Genomic DNA, 14,646 nt, shown 5'->3' with positions numbered 1-14,646 from the left:
ACCCAAATGGTCTCCAAAGGTTAGGTGTTAGAATCCACTTCCAATTTTTAATACCCAAGTTTACCTCTTCTGGTCGCAAGACACTTCTCTCATCCTCCCCACAATCTCCCCCACCATTAAACACATGAACAGACTTGCTCACCATCAGCTCGGCTCTGAGCTAGAATGGTCACCATTTCACCTTTGGGGATTTCTAACAGGTAGAGAACAGCATCTTCCCGAACCATCCCTCTGAAATCCTGTGTGTTCACCTGATGGGAAGGGCAAACAGGAAAAACAAAAACACAAAAAAACAAGAAGTTGTTTATAAAAAGGTGCCGCCTTAGCTTTTTATCTGGGCCTTTTCATCAGGGTCTTCCCAGAGCGAAACTCAGATGTAAAGAAGTCCTTCGTGCCCCTACTCAAGCCCTCCCAGCACCCTGCTACTGGCCTGGCCTGTGGGGGCATCACCACACCTTCCTGCCTCCCACCCTGCCAACCGCCCCTTAGGAAGATGCATCCTGTCCAAGACCTGCCAGTAGATCAGATTGGAACTTTTTGTGGTTGTGTTTGGTCTTCTTTGAGTCTCCCATGAGGTAGCCAGGGAGGTAATGCACAATCATGAAAGAGGTAACTATAATGCAGCAGGGAGTGGTGGGGTCTACGGCAAACAAGCATGCTGGCCTAGCTGAAGGCATTAACTCTATTTTTAAATTAGTTCAAATAAAAGCCTGAAAATAAAAGTTCTGATCAATTCTGCCTTCCTCCTATAGCTTCTACCACCTGAAAGTCGTTTAATAGGAGTTTAGGAAATTGAAGAGCATTAGCCTTATATGGGAGGAAAATAGCCTAATATACCGGCTTATGTATTTAAGCTTCTGACACACACTTATTTCTAGCAAGGAGACCACAACATTTACTCCCCTCGGATTCAAGAGGGGACACTGTAACTAGCATTTGGAAGTTATAAAGCAAGTAAAACTGAAATGTGGGAGGGAAAGACATTTTGACATCTTTGTTTTGTGCTTTTCAAACCACGTGACAAGAGAAAAATTACAAATAAGTAAAATACAAAAATTATTTTAAAGTCCCTAATATTTTAATAATGTATGACAGAAGTAAAAAGTACAGAATTCCTATGAAATATGCTCTTCAGTCATTGAGGATTGTAGAATCCTTTAAACAAAGAGCACTACTTTATTACGAAAAGCAGTTCATTCATTAATGTTAGAACGTATGATTTAATGAATGTTAGAATTTATAATTCAATGAAAACAGGCAGTAAACTAAAACTTACTTGGTACTTTTAAAATAAAATGATCTGCTAAAGCCGTGGTCAGCAAACAGCGGCTCGCGAGCCACATGTGGCTCTTTGGCCCCTTGAGTGTGGCTCTTCCACAAAATACCACGTGCGGGCGCGCACGTACAGTGCAACTGAAACTTCGTGGCCCATGCGCAGAAGTCGGTATTTTGTGGAAGAGCCGGTATTTTGTGGAAGAGCCACACTCAAGGGGCCAAAGAGCCACATGTGGCTCGAGAGCCGTGGTTTGCCGAGCCACAGTTTGCCAACCACTGTAAAGCAATCACATTAACTTTTCCTTTGAAACAACATTTAGCACTTAAGACAACTGTCATTCTCATCTCTCCATCCCCCAATTAGGGATCATTGATTGCACTTCGTCACTGATCCTTTCTTATGCCATTTGTAGATCTACATCTGTGTCTATAAACGGCCACATGTATGTTTTTATATGAATGTATATGCTTCTATTTGTTTACTTAAATAAGAGGGACATAGGCCTGGGGAAAACCCTAAAGGTCTCTCTGTCCATCTCTATGGCCACGTGAAACTGATCTTCCATTAAGCCAAAACACTTTTAAGAGTCAAAATTTAAGCACACACGGTAGCTACATTGTCAAATCCACATGGTTAATGTGCAAACTTGGAGGCGTTTTTTCCTCTTTTCCATCCCCTAAAAGTTTCTGAAAGGGAAATGACAACCCTACCAGACCAATAATAAGCAGACAGCCGGGCCTCGCCCCAGGGCATGTCTGTTTCTGTTATTTACAAGCCACACACTCCGCGGGCCGCAGCACAGCCCACTCCTGTTTCCTTTCCACAGGTCAGGCTGTCACCTGACAAAAAGGAAGAGCCGCACTTAAAACCCCTGTGATATGAAAAAGTGGCTGTATATATACACAATTCACCACGTAGATTCGATGTCACCATGTAAAGGAGCTCTGAAACAAAGTGAAAAAACAACAACAGGGCAGCACGCTGACTCTTTGAAAGTTAGACTGTACAGTCCTCTCCAAGAAATATCCTCTTATTATCTATTTAGTAGCATACAGGGTCTCCCGTGTCTGCTGGGAGCCCAAAGAGGAGTGTGTATCAGCCTCAGCTCATGCGGGTAGAGCGGCCTCCCTGCCCAGCAGGCGAGGTCCATCTTTTTCTCCCCTTTTGTGGTCCCCAGAAAATTTATTTACAATCAGGAGCCAGGAAGCCAGTTCCCACGGTTTCTTCCTTGTCGCCAAGTGAAAACAGGAAACAAGACACTTTCTTAAGTATAAACACTGCATACCATGGCTTTTACCCATGGAAGTGACTCTCCCATCTTTAGCCACTTACATTGAGGTCAACCTGCCAAGCCTCTCTGTGAATTCCTTTTTTTTCCCCATAGAAATTCAGAAAGTCTTTTCCCCCTGAATAAAAATTTTTTTATCCTTGATCCTTCCTGAGCAAAAGCTTCCAAACTCCTCCCTGGCTTCCGATGGCCCCCATACTAGGTAGGAAACACATTTTCTCTTCTTTGGCATCGGCCCAGGAGTAAATTGGTATGAGCTGGCACTGGATGGGATGCTTATCAGTAGCACTTGGTAAGTGATGTTTCCTAGGATCATGTGGCACCACAAGGTTCACGCAGGTACACTTAGTTTCTAGGATCCTGACCAAAGCCAAGGCGGGTCTAGAATGTCACTGGAAAGCTTCAGCCAGGCTCACGATCAAGGTTTGCCCTTCATGTGCTCCAGAAACGAAAGCTGAACTACTGCAACGGGGCCAAGAGCCAAGAAGCAAGAGGGCTGCCCGCTCGGTGCTCTGGATCCTGCTTCCTCAGGAATTCCATGTTCACACCCCTCTCCTCTGAGCCCAGATGCTCTTACCAGACCCCCGAGTACCTCCCACAGAAGAGATGCAAGTTTATAGTAGCAGGAATTCCAGGGAAGCCAGTTCCCTAGCATTTTGTGTTTGTAATAGTCAAGAGGAACTTGGCATTCTTGAAGTTTATTCTGAAGTCACTGGGAAATACATTACACCTATCTCATAAAATGTCAAAGCTGAGTTGGTTATCATTTTTTAAAACCAAGAGCTTATTACAAACTCCTATATAGTAACTTTAAAAGTACTAATATTATATTAACCAAGAAACCCCCCTCCTGGGCAGCTTGAGATGTCAATAACATGTTCAGTGGTGACTTATCCTTTTCCAGTGGGTGAAGAAGGGGCATGGACCTTCGTGCTCTGTGCCAGGAACTCCACTAGGTGCCTGTGTTATCTACGCTCATCTTCCAGGGCCCCTGCACAGCAGGTGTTCTTATCCCCACTGAACAGAGACAGAAACCCGAGTCTCAGAGGTTGAGCCGGGGTCACAGAACTAATGAGAGCCTGGGACGGGATTCAAATCAGACAATCTGGTGCCAACACCCACCTCTGTTCAATTACAGCGCACTGCCTTGAGAGTGACAACCAGACAGGGGAATCGATGAAAGACAAAATTACAGCCGGCTAGCATGGCTCTGTGGTTGACCGTCGACCTATGCACCAGGCGGTCACGGTTCGAATCCCCGTCAGGTGAGGACATATGTCTGGGTTGTGAGCTTGGTCCCCAGTAGGGGGCGTGCAGGAGGCAGCTGATCAATGATTCTCTTTCATCATTGGTATTTCTCTATCTCTCTCCCTGTCCCTTCCTCTCGGAAATCAATAAATATATATTTTTAAAAATAAACCCAAATTAGCAAGATTTTCTTGTTGTTGTTAATCCTCACCCGAGGATATTTTTCCATTGACTTTTTAAAAAATATATATTTTATTGATTTTTGACAGAGAGGAAGAGAGAGGAATAGAGAGTTAGAAACATTGATGAGAGAGAAACATCGATCAGCTGCCTCTTGCACACCTCCTACTGGGGATGTGCCCGCAACCAAGGTACATGCCCTTGGCCGGAATCGAACCTGGAACCTTTCAGTCCACAGGCTGATGCTCTATCCACTGAGCCAAACCAGCTAGGGCAGCAAGATATTTTGAAAGATCTTCTTCTTAGTTACAGTCTTGATTTTTTTTGTTAATCAAGCTAATACAAATCTTTGCAAGGGTCTTGAACATTATAAATTCCCACCCAGGAGTGACTTTTGGGTTCCAGAACTGAGAAGACAGGACCCATTTCAGGGAAACTGAGACCTTGATGCTGGGCATCGACAAACCTGCAGCCGACCTATTTTCACAAGTTGGACCACTTCCCCCTCCCTTACGGAAGACCGCCAGAAACCCCACTCTTTCCCAGTAACTTCCAGACACAGGACTGGGCTTTCCTTACCTTCAGAATTTGGTCGCCTTCTAGAAGGCCTTCTTGGTCTGCCGAGGTCCCCTCCTGAATGCCGCCCACAAATATCCCGACGTCATTGCCACCGGCCAACCGCAGGCCCACGCTGTCCCCCTTCCGGAACTTCACCATCTTGGTATTGGGGCTTCCATGGTTTCAGTTTCAGGGAGGAAAAATGAAAATTACTTTTGTAAAAGGGGACCAACATGAGCAGATGAGAGATTTAATTTCTTCTTTCTATAGAGCGATGTATAGTTTCATTTGCCTCCTATCATGTGTAATTTTATCTTCCTTGGGACTGTAAGATGAATGTAACAGGCCCACTTTACCAGTGTCAAAGTGGAAACATAGAATGTTTATGGGAGCTCACTCAAGATTTGAAAGCAAAGAAAGGGCAAAGTTAGGGTTGAAATCAAGGCCATACAAACTAATCAAGCCTGTCGCTCCGCCAGGGCTCCTGTCAAACGGACACACAGCCTGGGTTCAAGAAAGCCACCTCCGCATCCAGGAGCTGCTGCTCTTGAACACTGACCATGGTCAAGTGCATAGCATGGCGTCCCGTCCCTCCCCACCCTGGGACCCTCCTGTCTCTGCAGCCCCACAGAGGCACCTGGTAAGCAGCATGTCGCCTGTCTGTTGTTACCCAGCTGCCAACTCAAATATCCAGAATCACATTCTGGAGACGTGGCCAGGTAAGCGACACAGCAGACCCAACTAACGTCACAGACTTCACCCGCTTCCACATTTTACTCTCCCACACACGATTTCTCTTTCTCATGAACACTAGCAACAGGGGTTGGCTGATTACATGCAAAATCACCATCCGTAGCTAAAAAAACAGCATTCTTCTGGATTTCAGTGAAGGAGAAAGAGCTATGTGGAAGAAGACAGGGAAAGAGAGGCGGGAATACATACCCATATATCGCTTCGTCTTCAGGACTGGGACGAAGAAAAGTCCTCGGTAATGCTTTCGGTTGAGGAGCTGTGGGTTAGAAAGCACCTGTCATTATCGACTTGGACTAAAAGGAGTGTGTTTGTCTCAAAATATAAAGATCACAAAACCCACCAAAAATTCAACTCTATACGTTATGCTACATATGTGTCATCACATTAAACAACAAATGTAAGTCTTTACAGTGAAGTTTAATTTTAAGATAGCAGGTGCCAATCCTTTCTAAGTAAGTGAGAAATGAACCTCTAAAATGCAAGGTGTCTCTTCCATATTTGAGAATGATTTTTCAAGTAAATTTTCTCTCTCCTTCCAGCCGTCCTCTGGATTTACCAAACAGAAACTTCTGAAAGGGACTATTTATTTATTTAAAATGAGCCTCACCCGCCCAGCTGGTATGGCTCAGTGGTTGAGCATCAACATATGAATCAGGAGATCATGGTATGATTCTTGGTCAGGGCACATGCTCGGGTTGGAGGCTCAACCCCTGTGCAGGTGGCAGCCAATCAATGATTCTCTCTCATCACTGATGTTTTTATCTCTCTCTCCCTCTCCTTTCCTTTCTGAAATAAATAAAATGAGCCTCACCTGGAGCTTCCTCTTGGTGTTTGGGCTCCTGGCTGGTCTCTGTAGCAGCTGCAATATCTCCCGCACACTTGAAGGGAGTGGGTGTGGAGCCCATCCGGGACCATCTGTTCTGGATGTCCTCCCTCAAACTTAAGCATACGGCATGTAAACATCTCATAACTAGTGGCCCAGTGCACGAAATTCATGCACAGGGTGTGTGTGTGTGTGGGGGGGGGTGTCCCTCAGCCCGGCCTGCACCCTCTCCAATCTGTGACCCCTCTCACAATCCAGGACCACTGGCTCCTAACCGCTCACCTGCCTGCCTGCCTGATCGCCCCTAACCACTCTGCCTACCGGCCTGCTCACCCCCAACTGCCCCCCCACACCGGTCTTCTCGCCCCCAACTGCACCCCCTTGCCAGCCTGATCACCCCCAACAGCCCCCGCCTGTCAGCCTGCTTGCCCCCAACTGCCCCCCTTGCCGGCCCGATCGCACCCAACTGACCCTCCCTGTCGGCCTGCTCGCCCCCGTGTCCCAACTGTTCCCCCCCCCCCCCGCTGGCCTGATCATCCCCAACTGCCCTCCCCTCCTGGCTTGATAGCCCCTAACCACCTCTGCCTCAGCCCCGCCACCATGGCTTTGTCCAGAAGGACGTCCGGAAGGTCTCCGGTCTAATTAGCATATTACCCTTTTATTAGTACAGATGTGACAGATTCACACATACCTATGTGTGCACACAGCGGTGTGTGTGAGGGAAAATACACTTCGCCTTACCTGGGCTTTTCCTTCAGCTTCTCATTTGAGGAATGATAATCATAGTCAGAATACGGCTGCCGTCTCTCCTCTGGGGAAAATGATCGGTTTGACTCTATTTCCGAGATATCTGGTTTCAAAAATAAGAAAAGACTTTGCCATGAAATATTTAAGACCTGTACCAGAAATGATCCCTCTCTCTGGTTAGGAAACATGGGAAACAGAAGAAAGGCAGGCAGTAAATGTGCTATTAGTCTAATAGTCTTCCCGAGGTAAAAAAAAAAATCTGATAGATTATGAACTGCTTGTACATACATTTTTCACTAGCATGTTCTGTCAGAAGGGGAAGGCATTAATTAATAAAAAGAAAGCCAAATAAAGAATTTTAGGTCCCTCTTTCATCACACTTTCTATCAAAGCTGCTACTGAAGACTCAAAATTCAATTACTGGGTCACACGTATATGCTTCTCCAACATTAATGCACACACAAATCATCCGCGCTCTTGTTCTGGGGTGAGAATGCAGCTGTCCTGGGGTGAGGCCGGAGACACTGCAAGTGTATCAAGCTCCCAGATGCTGCTGAGGCTGCCCGTGGGGTGAGGACCACACTTTGAAAAGCCAGGCCATACACTCTAGGCTCTCAGCATGCTGGGATGATTTCTCTGCACTGTTCAGAGCAGTAACAACAGCTTACACGTTGGATATAATGGAAATTAAACTAAGTTCTAGACAGCAATTCTTTTCAAAATCAACATCTGTTTTAAAACTTGAGAACCTGCCGAAACCGGTTTGGCTCAGTGGATAGAGCGTCGGCCTGCGGACTGAAAGGTCCCAGGTTCGATTCCGGTCAAGGGCATGTACCTGGGTTGCGGGCACATCCCCAGTAGGAGATGTGCAGGAGGCAGCTGGTCGATGTTTCTCTCTCATCGATGTTTCTAACTCTCTATCTCTCTCCCTTCCTCTCTGTAAAAAATCAATAAAATATATTTAAAAAACAAACAAACAAACAAACTTGAGAACCTAATATTTTTTCTAAGGCAATGCAAGATGGTTAAGTAGGATATATCATGATTACTTATGTTTATTGGTAATTTGCAGATGGTTCAAGTATTATCCTGGGTATAATTCATATTTGATAAATGAATATAATGCCTTAAAAGAAAAGAGGTGACATGGATTGCTAATCACTGAATACACAATATAAGTCATTCTTTTTTTTTTTTTATTTAAATATATTTTATTGATTTTTCACAGAGAGGAAGGGAGAGATAGAGAGTTAGAAACATCGATGAGAGAGAAACATCGATCAGCTGCCTCCTGCACATCCCCTACTGGTGATGTGTCCGCAACCCAGGTATATGCCCTCGACCGGAATCGAACCCGGGACCCCTCAGTCCGCAGGCCGACGCTCTATCCACTGAGCCAAACCGGTTCCGGCCACAATATAAGTCATTCTGAGTCTTAACATTACAGTGTCTACCAGTTTATGCAATCCTCCACATGGTCTTCTCTTTGTGGACATATTAATAGCCACTTTAAAAAAACACACAGGAGCCCAGCCAGTGTGGCTCAGTGGTTGAGTGTCAACCCATGAACCAGACAGGGGCTCAATCCCCAGTAGGGGGCGTGCAGGAGGCAGCCGATCAATGACTCTCTCTCATCATTGATGTTTCTATCTCTCTCTCCCTCTCCCCTTCCTCTCTGAAGTCAATAAAAATATATTTTAAAAATACATAAAAAAACACATGCAAGAATGAGCAATTTACAAATGTATGTGGTTAGTTCTTTGAACTTCTCGTACATACATTTCTTACTAACATGTTTTGTTCTCAGTGGCCTAATCCGTGTCCACCGGGAGTTCACAAGTGCACCAGAATTTCGCATGGGAAACCTGATTTCAGCAGACACTTTAATAAGACAGTAACAACCGAACATTTCTCTTCTGGAATCTAAGCTTAACGGAGAGGCTTTCACTGGCAACCGAACTTCCTGTGGGATGGCTGGGCTAGACAGAGGTGAGGATGCAGAAGCGACAGCCTCCCTTGCTTCCGGCCTCGCTCACAGCCTCCTCTTTACCTTCCGAGTCGCTGTCATCTAACGCCGGGATGTGGATGAGCGTCTGCTTGCTGTCTCTCAGCACCACCAGCTGCAGTTTTCCTCTGGACTTTTCTATCAGTTTTCGAGCATCGGTTAAAGACATGTTCTCGGTTACAGTGCCATTTATCTGTGTTTATTCACGGCAAAAGAGAAAATTCACATTTTCCCCCACTAAAAATGTAAAAGTCTTTGCTCATCTATTCAAACAGACTTGAGATTTTTTTGGGGGGTGGGGGGTGGGGGGGCTGAATAAAAATGCATTATCCTTTAAATCAACTATAACCCTGTATGCCTGGATCCCAAATACAGGCATGAGAGCGCTGTCGTGTACTTAAGTTACTCTGCTAATTTATTTAACTTCCAAGCTCAAGACGATGGTTTGGTTTACTACCGGAAGGTGTCTCCTGACCAGAGAGGTTTACAAGAACTATTAAATATTCAGCATTCATATACCACCAACTCGCCCTCTCATCTTTCCTTCATTTAGGGAATAGGAGCTTAAACTTGAAACAAACAGGGAAGGGAAAAAAAGTACTCAGTGATATATTTTTTAAAAACTGCTATTAAACTATGACAGCGCTCTCCAAGTCTGGTTTTTCTGATAACATGATCTCACTGTGCTGCTCTTCCCAGTCTCTGTCTTACTACTGCGTCCCAGTGCGACAAAGTCCCACTGTGTTCGCACCTGGGTGGGGAAACGCAGACGAGGAGCCAAGCATGAAGCTGACCGTCCTCTACCGTCCACCCACCTTGAGGATGATGTCCCCTTCGTGCAGGTTGCCATCCTTGGTTGCCAGACCAGTGCTGGTCATCTCCTTTATGAAGATCTGACTCCCCAGGCGGAGGCCATACTCTAGAAGACAGAAGCAGACACCGACTTCATCAACTGGCTCAGAAAACTTAGTCTGGTTTTCAGGACAATTTTAAAATACTGATGAAAAAATAATTCTGCATGTGGGATATTCTGCAAGACAACTGGCCTGGAATCATCCAAAGAAGTCAATGTCGCCCTGGCCGGTGTGGCTTACTAGGTTGAGTGTTGTCCTTTGCCCCGAAAGGTCACAGGCTCAATTCCCAGTCAGGGCACATGCCCAGGTTGCGGGTTTGATCCCTGGCTGGGGTGCTAACGGGAGGCAACCAATCAATGTTTCTCTCTCACATCAATGTTTCTCTCTCTCTCTCCCTTTCCCTTCTTGTCTCTCTAAAAATCAATAAAATACATATTTTAAAAAGTCAATGTCATACATTTTAAAAAGTCAATGTTATACAAAATAAAAGAGGCAGAGGGACTGTTCCAGATTAAGAGACATAAAAACTAAATGCAATGCAAGAACCTCCACCAGGATCCTTGGTCCAATGTGGGGAAGAGGTGGTAGGGTGGGGGGTGGGTTACATTATTTTAGAGCAACTGCAAAATAAACTGTACTGTAATTTATTAAAATGGGTATTAATGTTAACGTGATACAGGCATTACAGTTATGTAGGAGCATCTTCTTAGCCTCAGGGGACACCTGCTGAAATATGTAAGGGTGAATTATGTGTACGTTGCCTGCAACATACTTTCAAGGGGTTCCAGAACACCCCTGGGAGACAGGGGGTAGGGAGCGGGAGGGATGAGGGAGAGGGAAAAGGAGCAGGAGAGAGGGGGGAAAGGGAAGGAGAATGAAAACAAATGTGGCAAAATGTTAACAACTGTTAAATCTGTTAATGATGTCATAACGAGGTGAAGGCTATGTATGAGTATTTGCTATAAAATGAACACTTTTCGAAATAAAACGTTGGGGAGATAAAAACCAACTCAGTACATCTTAACAGGCATATTCTGCTGGCAATGCAGTTGCCCACAGAAAGGCCTTCATCTGTAACAGCTTAGGTTGTGTGGGGTTTAGCACTGAAAATATTTCAGTGTGTGAAGAAAAGGGGTAAACAAACCAGGCAAAGCAATAAAGTATTTAACTAAAACCAGCATAGCTCTGAGGTTTTATGGACGTTGAATTGCTCTCAGAAGAAAAAACACTATACTTAGTACGGCTTTGCAATTCTTGTGGGTTGATGAATTAATGTCATTATAAATGGTTAGAAAAAGTCTATAGAATCCTTAAACCTCCTGAGACGCATATTCCTCAGAGACAGGCTATTTAATGCAAATTCCCAACCTGGACAGCACCAAGTTTTTCACTTGGCTTCCTTTTTTTTCCCCTTTGGAAGGAGAACCATTAGAGAACAAGAGAAAAGATGTGTTTACAAGGACTGTAAAAAGTCAGAAGCCAAAAACCAACGCAAGGAATATCACACCACCGGGCTCTATCGCCCTGTCCATTCACCTACTTGTTTCCTCTCACCCATGGAAATCTGAGTTCTAGCTCCACCACCCACTGGCTTCAAGATGTGGGCAAGTTGCTTCCCCTCCGAGTTCCAGAATCTTCACCTAAACTGCAGGGGCCAGTAGCTTCCCTCGCTGCCCACAGGGTTTTAGTGAGTCCTGGGTGTGACCGTGTGCAAGTGCTCCAGGACGGAATGTGGGCCCGGCAGCCGGGCCTCGGCCTGCCTCGTGCATGGGCACGTTACCAGCGTTGGGGCTCTTGGGTTCCCAAGATAGAACGTAAGAGGAAACCCTAGAGGAATCGCCAGGCAGATTTTATTAAGCTTATGCTCAAGCACCAGCATAAGCTGAGGGAGACAACACAGAAGAAAGGAAGGTCCTCTGACCTGGCTGAGGGCCCGGCTCTGCTTAGGTGCTTTTATAAGCTGAGGACAACGCGGATTTGCACAAAGCGATGGCTTTTAGAAAAAGGTGGGCTTGTGGAATTTCCCATGTCAGGGTAGGAAAAGCAAGCGGTTAGAAGAAAGATAAAATTCTGCACTTTTTTTTTTGAGCTGGGAATGGAGGGGTGGTATATTCTTGTGGTCAGCTTCTCTGGCCTTCCTTCTGGCCACCTGGCCATAACCTGGCTTCCTAGCCACTGGGTACTTCTCCATTCCTGAGGCCCAAGTCCCTGTGCTATCCTAGGCATACCAAAAACTTCTCTGAAGTTTCAAATTCCAACCTACTACATAGCATTGCAGGTCCTGGCATAGAGGAAAAATACAACCAAAATGCTATTGTTCTCTCCTGTGGTCCCATTAGTGTGAGCTTCACCAGGCTCACGGGGGTGGGGGGGGCGGCATTGTTAACAGATTCCAGGCTCCCACCCCAGTGCTTCCGAGTCAGTGGCAGGGGTGTGAGAATCTGCATGTCTAACACATGCCCAGGTGATGCTGGCGCTGCTTTGAGAACCACTGGCCTAGTAATTTAAAGCCAGATTTCTGCAGCCCGTGCTAGTTCAATGTGCACGTCAATGAACTTTTCTGTGCCTCAGTTTTCTCGTCTATAAAATAAAGGTGTCCTAACTCCCACATGAGGTAGTCATGAGGATGGAATGAGCTAGTCGGTGCGAAGCATGTAGGTCAGTGCTCGGCACCCAGTAAGGGCCATGGCAGAGCCAGCTGTTATTATACTAGTGCTTTTCTTCACCAAGCTGTGATACCTTCATTTGCTTTGCTTTTCGTCAGAAGGACTCCGATGGGCTTGTCACCTTCGTGGTCCTTCCGCCCTCTGGGCTCGGGGGTGGGGCTGCCCAAGCGGAGGTGCTCGCAGCTCCGGGACATCTTGGAGCGGGCGTCGGGCTGCCCCCGGTGCCTGTACTCCACCTCCGGGCTGTAGGCCCGGTCGTAGTCCTGGTCAATGCTCCGGCCTCGCCCGTGGCTGCTATCTCGGCCTCGCCCATAGTCATGGTCCAGGCCCCGCTCCAGGCTCCGGCCGCGGCTCCGGTCTCGGGCTCCATCATAGTAATCTTGGTCCAGGCCCCGCTCCAGGCTCCGGCCGCGGCTCCGGTCTCGGGCTCTATCATAGTCATCACGATCCAGGCCCCGCTCCAGGCTCCGGCCGCGGCTCCGGTCTCGGGCTCTATCATAGTCATCACGATCCAGGCCCCGCTCCAGGCTCCGGCCGCGGCTCCGGTCTCGGGCTCCATCATAGTAATCTTGGTCCAGGCCCCGCTCCAGGCTCCGGCCGCGGCTCCGGTCTCGGGCTCTATCATAGTCATCACGATCCAGGCCCCGCTCCAGGCTCCGGCCGCGGCTCCGGTCTCGGGCTCGGCCATAGTCACTGTGGTCCAGGCCGCGCTCCAGGCTCCGGCCGCGGTCCCGCTCCTGGCTGTGCGGACGGTCGTGGGGATGCCCCCTCTCCAGGCTGTTCTCCCAGCTGTGCAGCCGGCTCCTCTCACTGTATCGATCACTGTACCCGCTGCGGGCGCTTCTTCCGTCAAACTCATCCATCACCTCGAAAGCCCGGTCTTCCTCATTGAGCGGAAGGCCACTCTGCAGCGGGGCCAGCTGGACCTTCCGGGGCCTCTTGACCACCTGTTCACCAAAGCACAGAGGGAGAAAGGACAATCACAATTAAACGTAAGAGAATGTAATGGTTAAAAGCCCTGGTTCTCTTTCCAGCAAAACTGTGTCCCTAAGCCTCGGGTTCCTTATCTGGAAAACAGAGACAATGAAGACCTCATAGGGTCAAGAATCAAGTTAGACAATGAGTACAAAGGTCTCAAGACAATACCTGCAAAATCTGCTTCTACTCAGAGTGTGAAAAGTACCAAGAGAGTCTACGTCGCTAAGTTACAAAAACGGAAATCCAGAAAGTGAGAGAGTCTATATACAACTGCCTAGATTCTTCTAAAAGTCAGCGTCATTAAAAAGGGAGGGTGGGGGAGATTAGGGGAAGAGGTGGGAGAAAGAGAAATCCTTCTAGATTAAAAAAGACAAAAAAGACAAGAGCCGGGTGCAATGAATGAACTTTGGTAGAATCCCTGGGGGAAGAAAAAAAAGTGTACCAAAGAAATCTTAGGATGTCGACTGGATAGTAGATGATATGGCAGAGTTGTTAATTTTCTTAGAGAGGATCATAGTGCACTTATGTAGAGGAATGTCCTTATTTAGAAAAGATATATGCTGAAAGAGAACTGCAACTTCCCTTCAAATGGTTCGCTAAAAATATGTATGTGTTTTTATGCATAAATGAAGAAAAAATAAGTAAATATGGCAGAATATTAATGTGTAGAAGATACATGTGTTTATTACATTAATCTTTGGACTTTTTGTTTGAAAAATTTCATAATATGAAGTTTAAAAAAATAAAATACCACATACCCAGTGCATCCCCTAGCACTGCCCTTAAACTCACTACGCTCCAAATTCTCCCTTTGTGTGTCCACGGGCCCCGTTAGAGTGGGGCAGACCTGCTCCAGGGCCAAGTGGCATCTGGCTCACTGGTGATTCTAACCGATGTCTGCTACGTGAATGAGAGAGCAAATGAATGAATGCCACAGGTGGCCACCGTCTCCTAAGAAACTCTAGTTTATGAAGATGTAACAGATCTTGTTTGGGCCTTTACAAATGAGTTTTTGAGCTAAAATGTATTTTCTAAAGGAATGTGCTTTTATCATTGTTCTCAATCTAGTCAATTCTCATCTATACTAATAAAAGGGTAATATGCTAATTAAACCAGGAGACCTTCCGGATGTCCTTCTGGACAAAGCCATGGTGGTGGGGCCAAGGCAGAGGCGGTTAGGGGTGATCAGGTTGGGGGAGGGCAGTTGGGGTGATCAGGTTGGCAGGGGGGCCAGTTGTGGGCTAGCAGGGCGGCTGGGGGGGGGGGGGTT

The 14,646-nt window shown here is 46.6% G+C and overlaps 1 protein-coding gene across 4 annotated transcripts in view; it reads right to left on the bottom strand.

Moving 5' to 3' along the window:
* Window positions 1-14,646, bottom strand: part of TJP2 (tight junction protein 2) — a 48,936-nt gene that overhangs the window by 18,229 nt on the left and 16,061 nt on the right. For all 4 annotated transcript variants that reach the window (XM_014454083.2, XM_023752331.1, XM_023752332.1 and 1 more), the window contains 8 exons: window positions 12,472-13,345; window positions 9,694-9,797; window positions 8,924-9,071; window positions 6,868-6,976; window positions 6,115-6,242; window positions 5,493-5,559; window positions 4,572-4,722; window positions 143-251 (listed from right to left, as the gene is read on the bottom strand). In XM_014454083.2, the coding sequence (XP_014309569.2) occupies window positions 143-251; window positions 4,572-4,722; window positions 5,493-5,559; window positions 6,115-6,242; window positions 6,868-6,976; window positions 8,924-9,071; window positions 9,694-9,797; window positions 12,472-13,345 (1,690 nt within the window). The remainder of the gene's footprint in view (window positions 1-142; window positions 252-4,571; window positions 4,723-5,492; window positions 5,560-6,114; window positions 6,243-6,867; window positions 6,977-8,923; window positions 9,072-9,693; window positions 9,798-12,471; window positions 13,346-14,646) is intronic.

Source organism: Myotis lucifugus, unplaced genomic scaffold, assembly GCF_000147115.1.
Source record: "Myotis lucifugus unplaced genomic scaffold, Myoluc2.0 scaffold_31, whole genome shotgun sequence".
Classification (NCBI taxonomy): Eukaryota; Metazoa; Chordata; class Mammalia; order Chiroptera; family Vespertilionidae; genus Myotis; species Myotis lucifugus.
This window is presented reverse-complemented; position numbering and strand designations above follow the sequence as displayed.